Here is a 26,282-nt window from a genome sequence, read left to right as displayed (position 1 = left end):
CACAAAACATTGTAATTTAAAACATACTTGTTAAACATCTCCTTAAGGTAAAACTCTACTCCCTCTTCTATCGCACTGCACAGCAGTGCATCAGGATCAGTGTATCACAGGCCCAAGGACAACTAAAGAGTCAGCAATGTTTTTATATTGTGGTTACATTTATAAGGATTATGAAGCAATAGTAAAGGTAACGTATTCTAAATATTAATACTTTTGTACTACCACAGATATTTGCAAGTGGCAAGCAGCAATAAAATGCTGAAATTCAGAGAATTATTTTATTGCCTGATTATGCTAATCTTATTTGACAGTTTAATTCAGTCAACAATTAAAGGCTTTATCATAGCCTTTTCCAATTACAATCTACTTATTACTAGAAATACTAACTGAAATATATGTTGCTTCTTTTTGTGTACTATGTTTTATTTTTGTTTGAATTATTACCTCTAATTTATGGCAAGAGGATTATTTTAATTCTATCCAATACTTTTTGCCACCTTTAAAAGCTTGAATTTTATTTAAAAGGAAAAATGACGTTTGCTCTTAATTGCTAAATTACCCTCAAAGGTATGTTTCACTGAGATAGTGATAATATAGTGGTGAACAGTAACACCACTAATTTTTCTAGTCCTCTCCAGTGACTTCAGACTGGAGCTCTGAAGCAAGAAGAAGCTCTGTCCAATAGAAATCAAACCAGGGTGCAACCCCAGATTGTTACCTATGGCTTTTTCAGTGAATTTTTGTAAGGCACTGGAAGAAAAAGTACTTCTTGTTTGGCCATGAAAAAAATGTATTTTTTACTAAAGAGAAATTAGTTGATTTTGATAGAGGATCACAAAGATTGAGATGGGAGAGCAGTGGGACATACAGGTCTCATCCACTTTCTATATGTCAAATAGCAAAAGCAGAGTCTTGCTTTTTGAGTTTTTTTCTTTTGCAAAGAACTATACTCCCATAATAAAGGTGAGTCAAATACACATCCTTACCACCGAATTTTATAACATGGAATGAAAGTTTGCCACTTATGGTTCATGAAGGTTCTACAGCAGCCCTGACAGTGGTGAATTTGCTGTTACAAACTTCTTCAGTTGGAGAGGAACTGCCTGGAATGAGATCAAGCCTGTATGTTCTTCTCTAAGGGACGTGGTTGTGCACATAGTGTGGCTCGCGCACAGCAGTCTTCCCTCTATTACTAGCTCAAACTGCCTTAGGAAAAAAAAAAAGGGAAGGGAAAAAGGGACATTCTGACTCAGTCTCTGTCTCTGTCTTTGTCTTCTAACTGGACATGAGAATGAGGTTAGGGATTTCAGAAGTGTGTTTCAATTAAAAAATTTGGAGCTTTGGCTTTGCTGGGCCTGAAAATCTGAATTCTATCCCATGTGACAGATACGATGCTCTTTGTGATAAAAAGATAAATGCTTTACAGACATCTTTTGCATAGAAATGATATCAATTAGATTTCACTGGGAAAATTTCTGCACCTAGGAATCATACTCAAATATGCATTAAAATGTTCCTGCATTCATATTTCTGTTTCAGATTTAACCTATAAAGATTAGTAAAGATTTAAAATTATGATTTTGCTTTTAACTTAAATTATTGATGAAGCTTATTTAAGTACATTCCCACGAATGGAGAAATTCATCTTGTAGCAGAGGGCCAGTTGAGGGAGCAAGGTTTTAAAATATGCTGCTGGGTGACTTTAAAACTCTGCTTTCAGAGATCATTTGTTCCAGAATTTTTTTCAACACTCTCTTTTCAATTCTTCTGCGTTAAATGGTATAAAATCTATATAAATTCTAAGTCTTCTAAAACTGAAATGTTCCCAGTGACTGACCTTGATTAAGTGTTGAAGTGCTGTTGATGTCACCTGAGATAAAAGAAGATTCAGATTGTTTTCTCACAGTGTCATTCCACATCCTCCTTATACGACTCTGTTAACATAAACCAATAAGACAAAAGCATAAGTTAAAAAAAGATTTTTTTCTGCTTATGTGCTGTTATGTAAAATATTCATATTTATTTTGGCCTAAAATAAGCCGTTTTCTGGCACTATAGTAGAACTCTCTCTTCTATTATTAAAAATCTAATTTATTAAATTTCATTTATATGAAACATGATGGTATAAACCTTCCTAATAAACCAGCCCCCAATTACAAGAAAAATAAGGTGTTTGTATTAGAAAAAACTGAAAGGAGATGTTTAAAAAGGAATCCACTCTAGCATGCAGAACTAGGTATTTACCATCTAGATGATTATAATGAGAAGACAATTAGTGCATCTGATTGGAACACATCTCAGTAGGCTTTTTATAAAGATAACTAAAAGATGCTGACAAAATCTTTGTTACCTGAGTGCCAGAGGAATAGCGGGCACTAGTTCTTGTTGTTGATGCCTTCACTGAACTGTGGGGACTCTCCGTTGGTAGCCCACCACAGCAGTAGGAATGTCGGAAGCATTTGCCATATTCCTTACGTACCTACAGAAAAGAAATAGAAACACTTAGTACAAAAAAACAGTATCAAATATCTTCACTGGCAAAAAGAAATGAACTTTGAATTCAAACAGTTCAAATATTTTTCAAGCACATAAGTCATACTCTTCTACTGAAATGCTGACTATTAACAGAATCAGGTACTTCTCCCTAGTTAGCGGCACTGTTACAATGGGCTAGCCAGGATTTTTGAACAAATTATTTCCAAAGGATACACACATTTCCACACATTTCATTTAGATATGTCTAAATAATTGCCACTGTGTTATGTAGGAGATTATTTTTGTTGTGCCTTCATATTGGTATAGTTAGATCAAATACTATTTGAGAATAGTTCTTTTCGTTTTAGCTTTTGGTGCAGCAGTCACAAGAGGCCTATCTTCCTGTCCTTGCATGTAAGAAAGGCTGATGTAATTCGCATTTGCACTCGTTGTTACTGCCAGTTTCAGTTATCACCTTCCAAGAAAGCATGCCAGTGAATGGACACTCTCAGCTATAAACACATTTTTACATAAAGCTACTCTGTGTCGCTCAAACTTCAGCTAGTTCCTGTAGTCACACCTGCTTCAGCTTTGCACAAAACCCCCAAATAAAATTGCCCATCGCTACCCAGAGCACCAGCTACACTGGTAGAGGCATTGGCAATGCTACAGAGTCAAAATCTGAACTGTAACATCTGGGTAATGACGTATCTTTCACTTTTAAGGCCAAAAAACAAAAACCTCGTTATTGTCTGTGCTCGCTGAATTTAGAAACTTGAACACACTTACATATGTGAGATTTCTGTTCAACAAAAGAGCAACAAAACAAAATTAAGCAATAATTTTAAGATTTGGCCTACATTTATTCAGCTTTTATTTCCAGCAAACTACTAGAAACTTTAGCTTCATTAACTATATGTGTCAACACTTGTCATAAAAGTCATCAGGATTAGTATACAGAGCATTAAGTTCCTTCAAATTTGATGACTGCTACACTGACTATTTTCAGATAACATAAGAGTGCATACACATCCTGGCAGCATGACAGGATCGCTGAAAAGAAACAACGGATAAAATTTGCAAAGATGCCTAAGTCTAAATTCATAAATCTTTTAGGTGCCTTTTCTGGAGATTTCTGAATTTCTATGAAAAAATCAGAATTAGGCTAATGGTAAATTTCGCCTGCCTATGAATACAGGGGACAAAAGAAAGTTATATGTTAAACAAGGAGAAAAGAGAAAAATCAAAATAGTGTGGATTTTCATGTTATGTGCTGCTTTCAATATTCCAAGAATTTTAATCACAGAATATACAGGATGATGTTTTTATAAATTACAAGGTAGATGAAAATTTGAATAGCGCCTTAACTTCAATCTAGAGATAGTGATTTATCATTTTATAAATACATACTATACGTACTTTAAGTACATATCTTTAATCTATACCAACATCAAATACACATAAAAAATGAAAACAGAAATGCATACATATAGAATTATAATCTTTGACTTTGTATTCTGAAGAATATAAATCCATGTATATCATCACTAGATGGTATAACCTAAGAAAATATATTCTTGAACATTAATAGATATTAAATGCTCTGAAATGCTATATAATAGAGACAATAGCAATCAAAACTGTATTTTTACCCAAATACCACCCTCCAGGGCTGGTTTGGCTTAATGCCTCTATTGCTGTGAATGTACATTATCTGTCAGTACCGCGCATTCCACTGTCATTATTTCTAAATTACAGCTTGTTGGAAACTGATGGAAGCAACAGCACTATCATCTTGTCGGAACAGGAAACATAATAGTTTTCACTTTCGCAAATCTATTTCTCTGTTCAATTTAGTGACCAACTAGTAATAACAGAATAAAAAGACTACATTAGCTATGCAGACAGAGGATACGATAGCTAGTGAAAGGCACTGAAACTTAGAAATCTTAAATGGCAGCTTTAACATTCTTTCAGGTATAAATCTTATTGCTGTAGGTTATGCTTTTCACACTTGACTGGTATTTTAATATTTTTTTTGCTGACTTCACTTAATATGTGAAAACAATGCACCATTGCAAAAGGAAATAAAAAAAAGAAATTGTTTTTGTTTTTGAAGCCCAATACTAAAAAGGGTAACATTATAAGAAACCCTAATCTAGAAATTATTTGCATTTTGAGAATGTTTGCATTTTCTTCCTCCTCCTCTTTTCTTACACTCAGTCTCCTATCTAAGTGTGCTTTTGTTCTCTAAAAATGAAAGGGCTGCCATACTCAGCCTGATAAAATTCTATCTTCCAGATCTTTTCCTAAAATATGTATGAATGCCATTGTCTATGCCAAATTTATAGACACTGATACTGTTAGAGCTGTTACAGTTCAGAACATGCAAGAATGTGATCTTGCACTTACATAGCAACCCTTTATCCAGTGGTCTCAAACCATGTTCAAAATATCAGTTAATTATATCTCTAGTGAGCAAACTATAATGGGAGTTAATAATTGCTAGGTCTTCAGTCTAAAACTGGTAAAAATGTTCAGAAAATAAATATCGCAAATTGGATATTTCCAAATTGTGGATTTTCTGCATTTTTCTCTTAAGGTTTTCTGTGGACTTTTTTGACATTTACCACTCCTCTCCCCTCTCAATTCTTGTTTGCTTTCATTTGCCGTGCCTTCTAAGGCAGATTACGAGCTTTTTTTTTCTTTTATCCTTCACTAAAACCCCCCTGATATATTCATGGAAGCCTCTATTCTCAGTCTGTAAAAGAGAAGGGTGCAAGAAATCCTGAGAGAATTTCCTCCTGCTGTGATTTTCACCTCCTTCTTCTGTTTGTCCCTCTTTCCCCTACAAAACCTCCTTCTCTGCAGTAGATCTGCTCCTTCTGGACCCCGTTGCTCCCATCAGGTGAAGGGGAGCCGACCTATCTTCAGTGCATCCCCTGAGCTGGGGCGCCTAACCAGCACTGTGGGCAAGCCTGAATTTCCTCCTTCCAGGGGCTCCCAGTTTCTCTGATTAAAAGAAGACAGTTGTGGGATTGCTGGGGGAAACCTGAAAAAAGCAGAAACACTGGCATCTTGGGAAAACTCTCCCAGTAGCAGCTGCTTAGCACTAATGACTTCTTTTTTCTAAGGTGTGTTGAAGTTCATAATGAAATTAATTTTTAGATCTCTCTTAATTTTGTAATGAACAAGCACTCATATCACCATCACTGCCTATCACCCTTAGGTGATGTGGCAGCTTAATAGGTTCTCAAGAGAGGCCCTCTACCGTGATCTGAACAGATAGAGAGTTTCTAGGCTGAGATGCAGTGTTGTTGTAAATGATGCTTTGTTTGCAGTGCTGCAGTGCAGGCAGGATTTGTTTTGTGAGCGCAAAAATGACTTTTGGCTGTAAATCTCGAATCATATATACTGCATTGCCTGTGTTAAGCAGTACATTTACTATAGTTGTTTCTTCCTCAAACTGCAAAACTTTTAAGCAAATGTCAAGCCCAGGTAGGAAATGCTACATTCAATCTGAACCTGCCTAGGCCACAGAGCAGTTCAATGACTTCCACAAGCACACAGTAAAAACTGTTTTAGAATCCTAGTCTCTTCCTCAAACTACTTTAAAATACTCCTGTTCTTAAAAATGGCATTTTTTTCCTTATTTTTTAAGAAAGGTATTTGGGCAACCCTATTTTGATGGTTAGGGAGCATGTGTAAATGTTTTCAGTAACTTACTTTCTTTTGTAGGGCACAATGAAAGATGAAAATAAACATTCCTTGGAAAGCATTAAATACTGTGAAGAGATATGTCATCACAACAGTCCCCTCATTGATAAACAGCAGGCCAAATGACCATGTTAGGCCAAGAAGACACAGGAGAGCAAATGCACCCAGGACCCAGGATCTGTAAAAGAAAATTGATTTTAGCAACACTACTTACAAAAACGCAGGTCACCAAATCCAATATTAACATTTCAGTTCCCGCAGTTGACTTTTACTAGGTTCACATTCAAATATAAAAATTCCTTGGGTTTAACCTTTTAGCTATTAAAGAAAGAACAATTCCATTTGGTACTTTTTAGTCTCCAGTGAAAACAGCAAGAGTAGATATGACCTTTTTCTTTCTCAAGAACTGCACGGGATGTCAAAACTATTTTGAAATGCAAAACTTTAGCACAAGCCCCAGCTACTCCACTGCTTTATCTGCTTTCATAAAAGAGATTGATAAATCTGGCTTAGCCACTAATCACACCATAGATTTTAAACAGTGGTGCTGCCATATGACGCTAAATAATGTAACACAAATGCACAAAGGTTAAACAGCAGATTAAAAGCCTAGAGCCCAAATCTTTAATGCTCTGATAAACTCAGCTAAACTGAAGCTAGATGATCTAACTTCCGCATGAAGAAACCCTGCTGAAATGTGACAAAAATATGGATATTGCTCTACAGAATAAAGTCTAAAAAAGATTCCATCATGAATAGTTTAAGGTAAAGGAATTGTAGAGAACGGCACAGGATGAAAGGGAAAGGGAATTTAGTCAGTGAATTCCACATCTAACTAATGATCTTACTTGATAAATGGCTTATTATCTTCATAGCTAGAAAGCATTATAAGCAGAAAAGAGAAACAAAATTATTAGACAGAATTGAAACAGAAATTAATAAGAGCATTTTAATTGTCTATAAAAATTAGTCAAAATTAGGAAATTCAAATGGCAGAGGCAAGCAATTTAAAATTATAAAGGCATATAATATTTAAAAATACTTTAGCAAATCAGGTATCTCAAAACTAGTTAATTAAAATTAAGGGTAATCCACAATATTGACCGAGTTTGTAAAGTTAAAAATCATGCTAGAAGTTTGTTAATGTAGGGTTCTATCTTACCCAGGTAAGTCCGTATTATAGTAGCCATCACAAACACGGTAATTACTGGTGTGGATGAGAAGACAGAAAGAGGAAAAGGAAGAAAAGAGAGAGATGCTAAAGATTAGCTCTCTCTCTCATCATGCAACATGCAATGATGCTGATACTGGCCTATCTATAACATCTAATTCACAATGCTAGCCTTACTGAAAGTCTCCCTTTGCCTTTTCAGCATTCAAAGTATATCTGTAAGACCCTTTCACATCCAACCCGTAGAGATCTAAAGTTGCACCATCCCTTCAGTGTTGATAACAAAAACCTTCAGTACAACATAAAGCTAAATACTATATACTAAAAGACTATCTAAAGAAGCAAGAGCTGTCAAAGTCTTTTTAATTATATAACACTTGTATTATTCTGCAAAAGGGATACCGCAGTACAGCACCAAGACAAAGTAAACATTTGTTAAATTAACATGAAAACAGCAGATAATCTTCAAGTTAACAATAATAATAGAGTCAATTCTCTTGGGAGAACAGGATTACGAGTAGAAACTGCTCAGAATCCCTAAATCAAAAAGTCATTTAACAAAACAAACTTAATGTAATCATCTCAGCCATGCAAACAGGAACATCATTTTTGAACTGCATTTTAAATGCAAATGAAATTACTACAGTGCAGTGGTATTTCCGTGAAACAGTTTCTTGGCACTAGTTCCAGGCTGAAATTATCTAATTTCGACCAATGTTTGTGACATTGTGGCAACAATGTGACGAAAGCAGGATTGGTTCTGTTTGCTTCTAATTGACATCTGCAGTTGCTGGGAGACAAAAGCATGTGTTCCTAATGGAGAGTAGCTTTCAATCAGTTCAGCAATCAGAAAATAATCATAGTTCTCATACTTGAACACAAAGCACTTACTTAATGTTTTCCAACCTGCTAGAGTCTGGTTTCAAAGTGTTTGAGTGCTTCACCATTTTGCACAATGTGATCACCAAGAAGATAAGATTCAGCTGTCAAAACAGATAACAACAAAATTAAACTACTTCAAGTAATAGGTTGAATAATAATGATGCTACAGACTAAACAAAAACCCTGCAGTTTATTTTCAAATATGTAGTTAAACTGGGTAACTTTTATCAGTCAGTTTATAGGTGGTGATTGCAAATACAGGTGAGGGGCAAAAATGTTAAAAATCCTTGTTTTACTTAATTTTCCCAAATTAACTATATCATTCTGAAGCAGTCATATTTTGCATGTGTCCAACACTTGCCACCACCAGTCGGGCTCTGTCTTCCGCATGTTGCTCTCAGTTGCTCTCACCTCCTGTTTACCTCTGCCTATCCGCTCTGCTCCTGTTCCTCATCTCACTGGCTTTCTCGGAGGGCTACAGTTACCCTCAACAATACTAGTTAGCTGCTTTTGTACCATCCCGTGATTCTGAAATGTTTTCTCCTTTGCTTGCTTTTTTTTATTCCCCTCGTTTCCCACAAATTCTGTCTTGAAACATCTGAAAAATCTTGAAAATCTGGTCTTTAAAACAGCTCAAACGTAACCACAGAAAAATAAAATAAAAGAGAAAGAAAAGAAACACAAAGATGTAGCAAATGCATCAAACTTAGCAGTGGCATACATATATGCTCTGGGTGTGCCCTCTTACTGCCTCCATTCCTTTTGTAGTCTGGATTTTATTGAAGTGAGACTGCATGCTATTTGAAGGAACAGGCTATGCCACCTCATTCTTGTTGTATCATTCATATAGATAACCCAGGAGAAGATACTGAAAGGTAATTTTGTATAGTTTTCATATGGTGAAACAGAATCACAGACAGCAATGGTATTAGGTGCCTTTCTCCCATTGATTTCAAAGCACGTGAAGACCATAGGTAAGCTAAATGCAAAGATGCCTGCACAATATGGCTTGAGAAGATGTGTATAGTTCACTGGAATAATTAGTGTGTGCTGTCCTATATCATGCAAATAACTCAAATACAATTATATGGTTGAAAACGCTAACAGCTATGAGAGCTGTGTCCATTCATGGAGAAGATATCCGATCTTATCCACTGGTACAGTGGTCCACAAGAAAACCTTAAACTAATAGCTAACAGAAGCTGGGAGAATATACTGGGAGAATATACTTATAACATACATATTCAACAGATAAAGATTATAATCCATTCTTATAATCTTCCCTATATATCTGAAATCAATTACTAAAGATTGATCAAGCCCATCTCCTATTTTGGGGAGCCTTTGGTTCAAGACAGCATCAAAGTCCTTGGATCCTCTCTAACATTGGGGATACTGGTTCATACTGGAAGTATTCCTCCAGCTGCACCACAGTGGTCAGAAATGTCACTCAAAACCTAATAAAGATAAGGTCTTAGCAATTTAGAAAAGATGAGTGCTTTAAAGGCTCTGATCAGAGACTATTAATAAAGACATATACTAGAGAAATAATTCCCACAGCTAAACACAATCAAATTATCACTGCTGCTGCTGTCTCAAAATTGGAATGGATATTATGTACCACAATGCAGTTCTTAATACCACATCAGAGTTGGTCAGCTTTTTGAGCTCACCAGTGAAATATTTTTACAATTGTACTTCGTGATTAACGTAAAAGGCATGTATGATAAAAATAAGCTTTCATAATTTTCCTCTGTGTGTGTTTCAAGAACTGACAGAAAATAATTCACATTCGAGTGCAAAAATAAGCATGGCACAGGTAAGCAACATTGCTGCAGAATGTGACAGATGTGTCATATCTTGTGACTCTGTTGATTAGCTCTTATGATCCTTATGGGTAATGACTAAGCAGCTGAGAAACATTTCATTCTATCATTGTGATCCTTTTGTTCCTCTCCTTGAGGTTTCCACTGTGTAAGGCACATAGGTCAGAAAACAAGTTGTTTCTCTCTGCCCTTTGCATCAGAAACAGGTCTTGGGTTCTGCATATGATCTGGCTCCCAGTTCTATGCCTTTTCACGAAAAGACTTGGTTCTTCTACGCTTACAAATGTTTCTTGTGTGTTGTGATAGCTGACATAATATGAACAACTCCAGCTCACCTCAAAAATGTAGCTTGGATTTACTTTTTGTTGAAACAGACTTGCCCCATGCCAATCTCAACATGTAAATTAACTTTGGCTGCAACCTATGTAACCAGGAGTGCACAATCCAGATCAGAATACTATTTACAGCACAGCTGGAAGCTAATCCTTGCCTAAGTAGCTACCCTGGAGTATCCTGTATTGTACCAGCAACATCATTCTTGGATCAAAAACTAACAGGCATGGCTTAGCCCATAAAGGACTGCCTTACAAAAGGAAAGGGTTTTATCCTCTGATTTCTTTGTACACTTGGAGCGTTGGCTTGATATATAAAAAACAAGCGCTTGTATTTATATATTGAGGTTCCTTCAGTGACATGCAAGGAGACGTGGCCCTGCCTTAGAGCCTGAGCCAAGCTCCAGCATGCTAAGAAGGTTTTATGTAGATACTCTGCTCTCTCTGCATGTATGTCCTTGTTGGATTAGGGAATAGCTGTATGTAACAGATTCATAATAAACACTTTAATTCTAATTTAGGAAACAAAACACCGAAGTAGGCCACTGAAATAATAATGCTGTATCATGGTAGCTGAAAAAGACACTTTACGAAAAGAAAGAAAAAAACAAAAGCAAATTATTGTACTTTGAAAGCAAAGTAACTATGACAGCAGAGCATATGATGCTTATTCCCCCATCACTGTGAAATATTATATAGTTTTCAGTTTCAGCAAAGACCATCATTTGCCACTTGTTCAAATACACTGGCATCTCTGTTAAACACTGTGTCATTATCAAAAGCCTATTCTGCCTGCTTACAAAAACGGTAACCAAATTTTTCTGTAGATGTATACACTTTTGGCTCCCTCACTGTTCTTGCGATAGAAATTGATTGTTTTGAAGGAACTCATGAGTTGAAGACTTTTGGGCATCCTGCCATTTTATTACACAAGACACTAAGCAGTAAGGGAAAGGAACTTGTTGGAGAATAATTACTTTTAGAAGAAATGGCTAAATTATTTTCTTGGTGAGAAATATGTGTAGGGTGAAGTTTGTACAGGAATGAAATATCCTTAGTATTTTTTGCATTCATCTGCATTAACTCTGTAAATGGAAAAACTTTTTCACCACAAGGACTGCCAAACCGTGGAACAGTTTGCCTAGAGAGGCTGTGCAGTCTCCATCCTTGGAGATTTCCAAGACCCAGCTGGATAAAGTCCTGAGCAACCTGGTCTGTGCAGGAGGTTCAACTAGAGACCTACTGCAATCCCTTCCAGCATGAATTATTTCGTGATTCTGCAATGACTGAATTCTTACTAATCTAAGGAAATGAATTTGCAGGTGTTTGCTAACATTGATGCACCTCCTGAATGGGACACCTTTCTTCATTCAGCACAAACGCACAGAGTCAATAGCACCAACGTCACATAAAGGCCCATGAGAACGGCAAGATGGGCTTCCAGGAGCAACCTGGGAGGAAATAAGTGGGCCTCTGACAATGAGCTAGTCTAACCAAACGCAGTGCCTTCTGCTTCCCCAGGAGCATCACAAGGCCCAGAGCTTTTCACATGCCCGAAGAAGGCCCAGTGGCATGAGCAATACAGCTAACAGGGTGACTCAAAGAGCTGTGCTGGATTTCAGCAGTCTTGTTTTCAACTTAAACTACAACTTTTGAGTTTTGATTTCCTGCTGCTGTGAAAGGACTCTCGAAGGAAGTCCACTTGCTGCCCAAACAATTTTTTATCTTTTTTTGTAAGAAATAGTAAATATCATAATCTAATCTCAAATGTGAATCTTGTTTCTCTCCTTCCCCACCACTATGAGTGGCTCTTAGCGCTCAGATATGGTGCTGGAAGCTTATGCGCTGCCTACAGCTCCCCCCACTCTACTTGCTGTATGTTGGCTGCTGGAAGGGCCCTGTTAGATGGGCACGACTGCACAGGGCATACTTCTCCTTCTCAGAGGTCTTATGATTTTTTCTTCCCATCATACAAGATAACAGACTAGTGACAGGCTAGTCCTCATCCTGACCACTGGGCTGCATCTGTCTCAAATGAACCAAAGTCTACATTTGAACATCACTGGCTACTTCAGTGCTAAAAAATACATGAATACACCTTGTAAGCACATGTAACGGCCGGGCATATACATCGCAAGCAGTCCTGGAGTCCTAATTTTAGTAAAGTCAGTAAAACCTTATTCATGTTGCCTTTCTGAAAATCAAGCCAGTCCTCTTCAGAAGTCTGAAAATAGTAATTTAGGAGTCAGGCAGGCACCAGATTAGGATTTGTCCGTTCTGCTGTGATGCTGAGAGTGACAGAACTCATAGCTACAGCAAGTGGAGCTGTAACGTGCAAGCACTTCAAAACACGAGCTGGTAAGAATAAGCAAAAGAATTGGATGGTAGTATTTCATAAATGTCTATACTAGTTTCTTGCTCTAATTTCTGAAATACATTAACCACTATGAGAGGATACTGGATTACATAGAGAACTGGTTTAATCTACGCTCTAATTTTAGAAATTTATGTAAAAGTAAAAAAAAAAGAATAGCACTTTCAAAAATATCAGTTCCTACATATCTCTTCAAATGACAAGTATAATTGGATAGAACTGAGGGGAAGAAAGACAACTAGGAACATATTAAAAGAATTAAAATGTCATTATTTTGAATACGAAATTTGAAGAACTTTTATGATAATAATTGAGTTCACCACACTGGAAACTGATGCTTATTTCCTATCTAGCACACACAGTGCCATTTCTAGTCTGGAAAAGCAGCAGATACTGGACATGAAACATGGTATAGGATGGAATTTTGCCCCTATGGCAGCTGAAGCCAATATAATTTTTGGTGGAGGGAATGTCTTCAAGTCAAATTAACTTTTAAAAAATGTGGAAGTAATAACCTGCACAGAAGACTAACGGACTGGAATTAGTCCCACGTAAAATGGAGTAGTGGCCAGATAAAGCTAGGTTTTGCAAAAACGATGACAAGTTTTCCCCCGCAGGCAATAGATAAATACAATTTATCAGGTGTCTACCATAAAAAGATACTTTTATGTTATTTATATGCATAAGCTTATAGTCTGTTTTTATTTGTGAAGCTAGATGTATGTGTGCATCTGTAGGTACTTTGCTCAAGTAACACCTCAGTCTGTGTGAAAAAGGAAACTACCTTTTCCATGTCAATGAAACAGAACATCCCAGGAATTTTCGTTTGAACAACCTTTGCTAGCCTAACACATTGGTTCCTCCATCTGTGAGGAATCAACTCCAGTGGTTTTGGCTGAACAAAATGCAAACAAACTTCCCCCACTTCTTGGATATGAATGAACATGGATCTACATAGAAGTCAAAGTATTCAGACTTTTCTAACCACAGATTACGGGAGTTTGTTTTATAGCCATCAACCTGCTCAATTGAATCACGTCCACCTGAGCTTAGCAGCTTAAAATTCATTGCACACAGCCTGCAGTGCTGACATGGATATGATAAGACAGAAGAACAGAAACACCACTCTGAAGTAACCTAGCTGAACTGCACATGTTCTGACCCTTTCTGAGCTCCCCAGAGCTTTTGTTACCTGGCAAATGCAGCTCTAAAACTGCTCTTGTATCTCCAGATCTTTGCTCTTAGCCATGCAGAAGCCTATTTCTCGCTGGGACTGGCAGCAAGAGAGGTGCTCTCTGAAGAAGGCTTCTAAATGAGAGCGCAAGCTGAACTCTTACTGAACTGAATTAATTATTAAAGATGCAGATGGAGCTGTCCAAATGATAAGAACAGCTCCTGACGTGTCATGATCCAAGCTTTCATTAAACCATTTCAGGCATACTAATGGTTTCCCACCGCTCATTACTTACATGCTCTTTTCTCATAGATATAATAACCCTGGTGCCCAAAGGCATGACAGGCTATAGAAATAGTGAAGTTGAAGGTTCCTCAGAAGACAGTCTTCCTTCATGCCTTCCCCTCCTCACCTCCCACCCTCATCTTGTGCAAGACTGTACACAGACATGAGTGCAGACAGCTATAAACTCAGAAAAAAATTTGTAAATTAAAGTAGTAAGTAATATTGTTGAAAAAGAGTTTGCATATTTTTTAACAGTGCAGTCAAAATGAGAAGCAGAAAAATGATTTGATTAAGATGTTAAAAGGTTTACTAACGTGAAATTCTTATATGCTACTGATGCGAAGGATGCTGCACTACAAACATGGCTCTCCTCCGGTTACACTGCACACGACATATTATTTTTCAGTCATTACACTTCTCGCACTTCTTCCTGCACTCTCTCTTCTGCTTTCTCAGTTGGGACGATTAGAGGGCAAAGCAATTGCTAGAGAAGAATTACTCCCAGGAACTGTGCTGTGATTGCTACCTGCTGTTTCATATTTTTGAAGTTGGGAATACTGCTCCCATAGGCCTTTCGCCTCTCAGCCTAAATGATTTGCTGGAGGATAATAATGTCATGGCCAGTAAATAACAGTGAACTATGTCTGTACATGGTCAATATGATTAAATGTCCTTCACCTCTACTCTCACTCTGACCTGGTTGTGAGGAAGTGAAAAAGCCATCAGCAATGCTCAAAGCTTCCTGTATTAAATGTTATTTTAAAGTAAGAGAGAGAAATAGAGGTGACTTAGCAAAATAATCGCAGTAACAATAAAATAAAAAGCTAGACACAAAAAGCAAAATTCTCACCACACAAGCAGACTTGAGGTGAGTAACGCAACTACTGTGACCTCAAACTTGGAACAATTTTCCAGTAAAAATTACAACTGCAAGAAACAGCTTTATGTGCTGAAAAATATCACCTATCATATTGAAAATAGTATATCTTTTGATTGACTGATCTTAGACTTGAATTAATTGTAAATATATTTAGAATAATTTAGGATAAACTCTGGTGGTCTAGACATGTATCTTACAAAGACTATAGTCTTTCTAATTCAATAGATACACACATAAACACCTAAACCTATTTCTTTGAAAACATGCCTATAAACCAAAACAATTGCTACACTGTACAACTGTTTTTTCTTAAGTAACTACTTAAGGTTTAAAAACAGTTCTTCATATAAACAGAGTAAAATTAACGCTGATAAACTTATTTTAAATAAACACACAGATAAGCTTATTTCAATATCTGAAGATGCCAGAAGGGAATAAATTACCTATGAAAGATTGGTCGCATACTTCTTTTACAGAAATTTCCAAAATTGTATAGTATCAGTTTATTTTTATACGGAGAACTGATGTAAGTTATAAGGTACAAAAGATGCATTTAAATAGCAAGTCTGGCATGTACATCTATAAAAGTCAGAAATTTTAAAATTACGCCTGACAGTTGCTCTTAAGGCTGAAAAAATAATAATGACAAAATACAATTCCTGAATTTGGAGAAAGAGGATTAAGCTTAACTTCTGTCACTTTTCATAACCATACTGTTGTGTAAAGGCAAGGTTTCGGGTAGTTACTTAAACTTTCAAAACCATGAAAACAAACGCATCCTTCCAAATTATCAGAAGTTAGAAAAAAGATCTCTGTGTATCCAGTTATGTCCCTAGCATGAGCCTTCTCCAATACTTCTTAATCACAGACAGGCTCTAAAGATCTTGAAGTAGCAGAGAAAGCTAAGTTGAACCAAAAAGCACACTTTGCATTCAGTTTCCTTGCAAATTACTTTGTTGTAGGGTGTCAGTATTATCAGTCCGAATTAACAGGGATGTGTTTTTTCCCTGGACTGACTGCACCAATGCCAGGAAAATGGATAATACAACATAAAATGTATGAATACAACATTCAATCTCAAACGGACAATGCGGCACAGACTTTTGGGTGTACATATGGGTGCGTATGTTCACAACAAATTTACTCAACAGATTGGAAGAACGTGTCTAAGCTATTTACTGATTGCACAATACTCTATTATTTATGCTAGAACAAATGAACTTGTATGTCTAACATACAAGTAGCATAAATACATATAGAATTAGTCATGGAAAAATGTGCATATGCAAATACACGTACAAATACTGCATAAGAACACTGAAATATAAAATTTACTTAATTATTGAATGCCTTTAAACATTCTTTTGAGAAGTTCCAATATGTTAGATAATTAGCAGTTAAATGTGTGCAATAGTGGCTCCTTTAAAAAAAACCTGTGTTTAGTACTTTATTGATTTTTCATATGACTACACATGTCAATATGACCTTCAGAGTTCAAAGCATTAGGAAAAAAATGACTACGCTGAAGCACCACCACAGCTTTAACAATCAATCATTGAGTCAGTACACTTTTGAGATTTCTAAACATTTTTATGATCATTGCTCACACTACAGATTGTATATAAGCATTTTCATGAAATGTCCTGCAAATAACGATTTAATCTTTTTAACTCTGCTGTAAGACAACCTAGAATGAAAGGAAAAAAAATGAAGTCCTTACCAGAATAATAAAGGTAACAGGCCCAATGAAACTCCAGATAAAATAGTTATCTACATGGAGCCAGCAACTAATGAAAAAAAAAAGGAAAAAAGAGAATGAAAGGTGAATAACTGCATTAGCTCCTTAGTCCAATAAATGGAAAGTGCAAAAATGCTTCCAAAACCAATATTTCTTTAGTAAACCATGATAAACAGCACACAGTACGACTTAATCATGGACAGTTTTTCCTAGCCTGCAACTCTTCCACTAAGTCCTGTTTAGTAACACTATGAATCTTGAAAATGCATCATTAGGAATAGCTAACGGAAATAAAAATAAAAACAAAATAAAAATAAATAAAAAAAGGAAATAAAAACAAAACAAGCTCTTTCCCCTTTCATTAAAAGGCTCAGTCACAGCTATTGCCATGGACTAATGAACCTAAAATCAATAAATATATTATTTTTCATAGGTTTTCCAGGCAATCTTCAGAATCTGCTTTTAACTTTATATCATATGCAAAGTGCTTATCCCTGAGGAACACAGTACAGAAAATGTTCAGATGCAATGTTTTGCAGAAAAACAATATGGTTTAAATAAAATTCCCCAACTGGACCAAATGATGCGTAAACTTATTAGGGCTGATTTCACTTAGTGATTCATTTTTCGTACACCCCAGTTCCCTGATGAATCACTTTTATTTGTCTTTCATCAGTAGCAAAATCAAGCTGCTTTCTTGTAGTCAACAGTATCTTCCCATTCTGTAACTAATTTCATCAGAGGACAAAGCAAACAATACTGGAAGGCAAATTCATGCTTCCAGCAACTTGAATTCTCAGAAATGTCCTCTGCCTACCTTATGTCACTTTCTATATACATATCTGTATTTTTATAAATAAAAGACAGGGGCTAATTTTAACCCTGCTCTACTCGCCTCATAAAATATTATCAAAGTGAAACATATGGGTTAGAATATTGTACTGTCATAACTCAGGATAAGAGTTAGCTAGAGGGCCAGCTGAACAAAGAGATCTAATGAAGCATTAGCTTAAAACTGCGTAGTTAAGCCTGTCTGATACTTTAAGTTGAGAAGAATTTTTACTTAATATCCATTTGAGGCTAAAAAAGTTATTTACTTTTTCAATTTGTTTCAGGTCAATCTTTTGTGTTAAAAGAAAGACCATAATTTAGAACTGGTCTCTCTAGAGTACCAATCCTCTGAACCTACAGAATCACAAAAGACTTGATTGTAATTTGTGCACAGCATCACTATTCTCTTACCAATAAAGCTTTCAGATGGTATTTTAGTCTGTCAGGGACCCTCTGACAGCTAACAGGCTTTAAAAAATTATTCACTTGAAAAACACTCAGGTCACTTGCAATTACTTACGCTTTCTCTGTTCCATAGCTCTTATAGTCAATAGCTGCTGAGACACCAACTACTGTAGCAGGGAAGAGGTAGCCAGCAACATAATAGTATTTCTTCCTAGAATATTCACTTTCAAAAACTTCTACTAACATAAGGTAAAGCTGCACTCCTTCTAGACACATCCAGGCAAAAGCTGCCAGGAAGAAGAAGTGCAAGAGGCCTGCAAATATCGGACATGCAATCTGCAAGGAAACATACGAGGAAAATATAAAGCACAAAATCTTCACATCATTGTATCTCAAATTAAACAGCATACAATAGAACAGCATGTATTTCTTTCTGATAATCTTTCACAAGTCCAGGAACATTTTCACTATCTTAAAATAGGTACTGAATATTTGCAAGTACTAATGTTTTGACAGGAGCTGCAGAAAATATATTCAGCTAACAGGCACAGGTAAAAATATGGAAACTTATTTATACCTTTATTTTTAGAGTAGATTATTCAATTTTACAAGTAATCTTTTAATTTTGAAACTGATACGGTATAAGACTTACAGTTTAGATAATCTGAATCGTTGGTTTTAGATGCATAATGTAATACTGCTTCTTTAAAATTATCAAACAGTCAGCGAAAATTTTTTCTGCTGTAATATCAAATTCTTTATTTTGGAAGTTTATAATGTCATACCAGAAGCCAATACATATTTTCTCCTCTTTGGCTGAGTACTAGATGAAGCTGTACCAAATTATTAAATTTCAAGTCAATAACTTCTGAATGACACAATTAATTTCAACAACACTGCTAAAAAAGTATGTGAATGTGCAGTGTAAAAAATGGGTAAATATACAAATAAGGCTCTGTGTGTACATTTGTGTGCGCATGTATGTGTGTATATACATATAAAAAGAATGGCAATAGACATACATGACTATACAGAGAGAATATATATATATATATATATATATATAGTGTATCTTTCTAGTATGTCAACACTTAATTTCAGCTCCTCTTTCAGAAGTTTAAACCACCTGCTTCATTAATAGTTGATGTTTCTCAGTTGAAAAAGAAACACTAGCGTTACTGGGAAATTAGGCCACAGTAATATTTTTGATGACTGTAAATACTATTTATGAGCGTGTCTCTCCTATTTTCTCATGGCGCTAAATATCATGAGATACTTTCTCATTTTATTTCAGCCTTGCTGTGTCAGAACACTGAAAACTTGGCAGTTTGTCATGTTTTAATTCATTTATTTCAAACAGTCAGTTCAGAGAACAAGATCAGTACACACACAGAAGACTTACCTTGTACTCTGTCTTATCGATGCCTATTAGGAAAATGAACTCAGCAATGAATAAGTTGATACAAAGGTTCTTGTGAATAGTATTACGATCACTTTGTAGGCCACGGAAAAAACAGAATGTGAAGATGCAGATGGCCAGGCAAACAAGAGAGATGACAATTCCCACCCAGGTGATGACAGTGAGGAGCAATTCGTGTACTCCATCTTTGTACTAGAAATAATCAAGAATGGGGAAAATTAATATGACTCTTTATGAGTATAAACGAAAATCTATTTTCACAGGTAGCATCCAGAAAAGTTACTTGCTATTATATGAGATGGGGAAAACGTACTCTGCAATTTATCAGCCTCAAGTCAGCTTCTCAGAAGAGCAAAATTAGGTTAAGTAGAAGAACAGCAGGTTGAAATGCAAAAGGTGACTATTTTTGCCAATCAGATAGCATTTTGACTTTTCCTATGACTGACTGAAAACTTGTTGGACAAGAACAAGTAGAGAGATAAAACATTTTGAAAGCACCACTAGTCTCTAATGCAAGTGGAGAGCTTTCCCTGGGCCTTCTTCTAAGAGTACATGTTCTTTCGTACAGGCCTGCAACTCCACATTGGAAAAGATGGCTAAGATTAACAATGGACACATCAATTAGGACAAAATGCAGCATATTTTATACCTAGAATTCCAGTTCTAAGACGGGTCCTTGCTTCACTTGCAGCAAACTCACTCTTGTCATCTCAGTTGTTTTTTTAACGACCTTTCAGAATACAATAGGTTTATGAAAAGCCTTATAACCTTGCGAACAGTGCACACTCTGGGCCTCTTGACATCTGGTAAGTACTTTAGCTAGACAACAAAATTTTAGAGTACAAACAGGCACTCAAAAACCCAGTAAGGTAGCTCTTCGACCTTCCTATTGTAAGAAGAGCTGGCACTTACGCTTCCAGAGAATAGGCTGCACAGCTGCCCCTACAGATAGTCTCCACCTGTAAGTCCATAAAATTTTTATAAGGCTGGTCAGTAACTTTACAATATGACTTCAAGAAATCTCTTATCCTTTTTTTGACCATCTTTAATGGACAGTTATTTTGGAAATAGTGGGTAGAAGTTAAAAATACTGGAGAAAAATCAGAAGTTTTGGATTTTTCTAAAAATTTAAAGTTAAATCTTAAAAGGTTTGTTTCCTGCTCATGGCTAGAAACATTACTACTTACCACAATTTCCCGATGAGCCATAAGAATTGCAAAGTTGGTTAGGTGACTGCAAGCACAGGTTGTATGAGTTCTGTTTGTGTCAACCAGTTTGCAGCCTTGAGTTGACCAATATCCCATCATAGTCCTCTCTGAGTAGTTCCAGAAGGAACAATTTGCATTGAAGTAATTGTCAGGCTGGGAAATAAAAGGATAAAATAAAACGAGGATTTTACATACTAAAATGGCAATAACAATTGTTTAATACGTGGAAAGGCTAATTTAGATTAAACTTTGCATGTTTCGGACAATAAAGTTTTTCATCAGCAAAATTGTGGACTATGTTATACATGGAAGGCATCTAGTTTAAAAGGGACTTTATAGTCCGAAACACTCTAAAGTGCAGTCTCAACTACTGTAGACCCATTTTTAAACAATTACAATTTCCATCTTACAATTTTATGCACTGATGGTACATTATAGCCATTTTTGCTTTCTGCAAAATTAGGGCTGTGAATTTATTCTGAAGAGATTTCTCCTACAACTGAGTATTTAAAAATATGTTCTCTTCCCTATGATTCTCACCTTTGGTCAGGCCAATGTCATGCGAATAGAGATCAGAAAGAAGTTAAATCCTCAATGTCTATCTATTTTGATGAAAAAAACATCTAAACAGATTTAAAAAACCATGGAAAATGGGTGGAAAATCCAATCATCTTTTCTTCATGCCTATACTGCTCATTTAGTTTTCCCATGTGAAACATGAAACAGAAAGGACCAATTTAAAGAGCAAAGAAATAAGTAAAATAAATTATCATGAAGAAGATATATACAAATTTGAAGCATAAACACGACAAAGATACTCTGTTTTTCACTGAATAAATGTATTTAAACAATTTGTATAGTTTCCAGAACCTGTCTGAAATCAATGTAAAAAGTTCAAGTGTCATTTAAACTTCCTACCTCAAACAAACAAGAATCTTAATGGTTGATATTTTCTATCCTGCTACCAAGGTTAGAGTTAATTTTCAGTTAGAAATAAATTAGTCATTTACATTTTCATGTTGATTACTGCATTAGCTTTCATTAAGAATACACTTAAGTTCTAATAATCACTGAACTAGGCTCATTTAATTTTATGTTCACAGACTTAACTAAATCTGTGTCTTTGACCTAGTCCAACTTTTAAAATTGAAATGGAAAAAAGGTTATTTTTCTGCATTGCTTTTTTGTTGTGCTGATTTTATGACCTTCCCATTAATTCATGAGCGTAACTCACATCAATGTGTTCCAGAGTGAAATGCACAGGATCTGTCAGGTACACCCGGCTCGACTCCTTGTTGATGGAGGCTGCAATGACGTGGGAGTTCACTGCAATGGTACTATTCCGCCCAGCAAAGTCGCTGCCCAGCTTTATGGTTGCATTTTCCGTACTGAGAAAACGTCCCAAACTTTTGTAAATGATGAAAACCAGTTTTGCTAATCCTACAAAAGAAAAGCTCCCATTATCACACCATAAAATTCGTATTCATTGGAGAGCCCAATCTGCAATCTAATGAATGGAAAACAAAGTATCGGCAAACAGAAGGGCATTTTCAGGCTACGGATTTAAAGAAAAATGCCCAGATCTGCGCTACCTTTAAGAAAACTCACTAAACAGTCTTGTTTTGTTTTCATTTTTGAACTAGGGGAGATAATGCAGGTTTTACAAAATTTAATGCACATGCCCAAGACTCACCATTCCTGCTGTTCTGCTTCACAGTGCTTGCAGAGAGCTGAATCGAATTGCCGCCTTTACCGCCCTGAGGAAACTTCAAGTCCTGCACCTGGCCCTCAGTAATGAGCACTGCAACATCCAGAACTAGGCAGGCCAGAGAAAAAACAAGTATTAAAAGAAGGAAGCAGAAAAGGTCTTTGGCCAGACTGCAATATGCCCAGAGATGGTATTTTCCTCCTGCTCTTTCTTTAATTTCCTCACACTGCTGTCCTTATTTGCCTCCACAAGACAGATCTGCACTGGCATATTTCAACTACACAGGCTTAGTTTTTTAAATTTTAATTAAATCTAGTGCACACTACTGAAATGACAGCTCTATAATAGTGAAAACATGACATCAAACCTTTCTTAATGTGTGCTCAAAAAACCCTTCTTAAAAATACCACAAATGCAAGTGTTGCAGAGAAATGTTTATTTTGAAGCTCCATAAACCTGTACAATATCCACTGCTAGCAGATCCAGATCTCTGAGTATTGATTTAGATATAATAAGGTTTTGAAACAGTCAGCAAATGAATAGGTGAATACACTCAAGCAGCGTATTTAGTGAAATCAGTACTCATATCTAAAGAAGATCGTAATTTTTTTTCTAATTCTATATAAAGGTCTATAGTAAGACAATTTCTTTGCTAAAAAAAGTATTTTAAAGTAAAATCTCAGATGCAACTCATCCTTACTTAAGTTCTAATTTTATACCACACGGTATATAAAGGAGATTTCACAGGATTATCACTGAAGGCCGGATTCTTTTGGATCTGGAAAATGACATAGGTCAGGACAGTCAATTTCTTATCAAGTCTGTATGTGATGTTAAATTGCGTACACAGACCTACAAAAGGTATGGAGTTCGTGAATGATTTCTGATCCTCTAAAACCCCTATGTGGCTGTGTGTTTGGAATTTAGCGCAGGCCTATTCAGTTTTGCATGAGACCAGTACTGCACTACTGGTCTCATGAAGAGACAGCTTGTGGTAAGCAGCGGTGGTCCAACAGTCTGCTGAATTCAGCGGAACCGCTTATTTACATCCCAACTGAAATGTCTAACTATACGGTCTGCATTAAAGGTGAAACTGCCTTAAAAATAAAATATATGACAGTTGGGGAAAGGCTCTTTGCTTTTCTAAGTAAAGAACTTACTTACCAAGGTAAGTACATTATTTAAGGCCTTTAAAAGTGAGAAGAAAAACTAATGGTTAATTCCAGCCCAGACTCCCAGAGGATTTTCTGCAATTCTACCCACATTCCTTCAGAAACAACTGGTGCAGTTACTTCAATAACAGATTGTAACACTCTTCCTGACCCTTTCCCAGGATCTTCCTCCTCAAACAAAAGCTAAGCAGAATCATCTTCTACAGTTACAAATACGCAGACATCGAAACACGAATTTAAAGTCTAATTTCTACAGTCTATTCCAAGCCTCTATCTTGGTACCCCTTCAAATTAGCAGACTTTCAGCTTTCTTGTACCTCACTGAGACTTCATTCATTGCTGTAATAAGATGAAGGAATTTTAATTTTATGCATAGCAATGATTTTTGCCATAACATAGCCCATCTTCCAGTATTTGCACATCTCTAATACAGAACTCCCTCATTTCTCTGTCATCACTTAAATTTTAAATTATTCTCCAACTATCTTCAGCTATTCTGCAGTCTCTGGAGCATAACTATCCTGCATTATGGGAGATGTAGTCCACTGAACACATTTTTACCTGAAGGCAGTCATGTTTAATATAAACATTTGGTTGATGTTCTGAGTGCCTAAAATACTTAACCAGCAAAGTGCAATGCAAAAAGTAATTTAAATTCATTAGGAATAGATTATATATAATAGGAAAGCATTTTTGCTGCTCTACAGAAAGCAGTTACCTCAAAAAAATCCATACTCTGCCATTTAAGCACTCTTCGTAGCCGTATGTTTTGCTAATGATTTTTCAGTGGTAAATCAACTTTGCAACATCAACTACTTTACATTTTACAGTGTATTAATAATACTAAAGAAGAACACTAATTTTGTAGAACTATACATGAAAAGCACTTCTCCCCAGCTTATAAGCACTTCCTACATGGGCAGGTATAGTTTTCTAGCAAACTCTGCATAGCTTAGCTTTCAAAGAGTACGTGGCTACTGAGAATATTTTTGTTGTTCTTGCGTAACGCAATGCAGAGTACTTGAAATTATGCTTGAAAAGAAATGCACTTACCAATATTTTCTGTGGGCATTGAGACTCTTGTTGGTTCTAAGAGATTATCAGCCAAGACAAAAGCCCCTTCTTCTAAAGTATCAAGTAACATGGTTGCTGCATGGGCTTGTTCAGAAGAATTCATATCTTTCCAGGACTCTAGAGCTTCAGGCCTGAGCAGGTTGTCCACTGTATCAACAATTGCCTGCATTCATTAGAAAACTATCATTAGGTCTGACTGCCCCAGGCAGCTGGGGAAAATTTCCAACATTATCTGGTGACAATTATAATACTTAACTGTCAGAATGATTTACTGTGATTTAATGGCACTAGAAAATTATTGCCAACATAAAAATATTTTCCATCCCCTTGCTGAATTAGCATTAACAGAAGCACAGCCACTAGCACTGTGTTGTCCCTAAGTAGTAAACATGAATATTTGACTCGTCTCATGTCAGATATAAAGACAGTCTCATTAATGTGCTTAAAATTTTAAAAATAAATGCTGAAGTTTTGCCCGAAGCTTTCATCTTAATGTCAAAATTTATAACTTCTATTTAAAAATACTAATGCCAAAAATGGCATTCTGTAGTTTCAGCTAAAATGACAATAATACTGTTCGGGAAACTTAAGACAACTCATGCAGCTAGAGCACCATAAACTACTCGTCTATGACAAACTGCCTTCTTTATTACAGGAGGCATGAAATGAAGCTGACTCAGTGGATATAAATTAGCCTGGGCCACTTTCACTCCCCCTTCTGTTCCTGTACCTGTTCACAGATATTTAAAAAGATTACTAACTCCCATTCCTGCACGAAGGTCAGTTAAAAAAGAAAATCAATAGAGCAAACAAGATGTCCACTGACTGTCCCTGCTAACTGTGAAGGCAAAACTGCAAAACTGAGTAAAGCTGCCATTTAAAAAAGTCTGCCTTGCAACAACTCTATCATCGTGTTTTAAGGTTCATTAAGCTGCATATAAAGTAACAGTAAATAAGGAGGAAAAAAGAATTTCAGAGACATCATTACATTATTTTTACAAAATAATCCAATCAATCACAGTAATCAGTTAATCAATTGAAGGCAAGCTCTTACATTAATGCATAATGTAGCTGTGCATTGAGTATGCCATGCATTGCTGAAACACCATGTTTACTCTGTCCCATCTACCTAGTCATAATGTGTCATTAAGCATATATATAATTTGTTTGATCAATTTAAAAGCCTTGGGAATGGAAACAGAACACGCTGTACAAACAAAAATATGTTGGTCTGGAATACTGTATTGCGCAAATAAATGGGTAGAAAAAGTTGGTCGAGCCTATTGTCAGAGCAAGATTAATTAGCCTAATCCATTTTAATATCCTCTTTCTGTCTGCATTGTGAGCCACCACGACCTTCCTGGCAGGTGGAAGATACTTCGAAGTGGCATTAAAGCCTTTTTTCTTCCTCTAATGGGAGACAGAATAGTCAAAATGCTCACACTGATACTGCTGCAGCCATTAACTAGAGTGGAACAGAAATTGGTCTGCAGAGGCCAGATTCATTAGTCACCAAGAAATACAGATTGGAGCCTCTAATCTGAGGTACAAATGAATCCTCTGTCACAAAGTGGGAACTTGCTTCATTTGCATAGTGTAAGCCAGCTTTT

The 26,282-nt window shown here is 36.2% G+C and overlaps 1 protein-coding gene across 9 annotated transcripts in view; it reads right to left on the bottom strand.

Moving 5' to 3' along the window:
* The window catches only part of ADGRL2 (adhesion G protein-coupled receptor L2), a 379,725-nt gene that overhangs the window by 6,188 nt on the left and 347,255 nt on the right, over nucleotides 1-26,282 (bottom strand). For 7 of the 9 annotated variants that reach the window (XM_062581959.1, XM_062581961.1, XM_062581962.1 and 4 more), the window contains 11 exons: nucleotides 24,652-24,835; nucleotides 22,412-22,534; nucleotides 21,953-22,158; nucleotides 20,698-20,871; nucleotides 19,493-19,702; nucleotides 18,206-18,426; nucleotides 16,837-16,903; nucleotides 8,255-8,346; nucleotides 6,202-6,370; nucleotides 2,351-2,479; nucleotides 1,838-1,934 (listed from right to left, as the gene is read on the bottom strand). In XM_062581959.1, the coding sequence (XP_062437943.1) occupies nucleotides 1,838-1,934; nucleotides 2,351-2,479; nucleotides 6,202-6,370; nucleotides 8,255-8,346; nucleotides 16,837-16,903; nucleotides 18,206-18,426; nucleotides 19,493-19,702; nucleotides 20,698-20,871; nucleotides 21,953-22,158; nucleotides 22,412-22,534; nucleotides 24,652-24,835 (1,672 nt within the window). The remainder of the gene's footprint in view (nucleotides 1-1,837; nucleotides 1,935-2,350; nucleotides 2,480-6,201; nucleotides 6,371-8,254; nucleotides 8,347-16,836; nucleotides 16,904-18,205; nucleotides 18,427-19,492; nucleotides 19,703-20,697; nucleotides 20,872-21,952; nucleotides 22,159-22,411; nucleotides 22,535-24,651; nucleotides 24,836-26,282) is intronic. The other 2 variants (XM_062581960.1, XM_062581957.1) reach the window with 1 other exon arrangement.

Source organism: Rhea pennata, chromosome 8, assembly GCF_028389875.1.
Source record: "Rhea pennata isolate bPtePen1 chromosome 8, bPtePen1.pri, whole genome shotgun sequence".
Taxonomy (NCBI): domain Eukaryota; kingdom Metazoa; phylum Chordata; class Aves; order Rheiformes; family Rheidae; genus Rhea; species Rhea pennata.
This window is presented reverse-complemented; position numbering and strand designations above follow the sequence as displayed.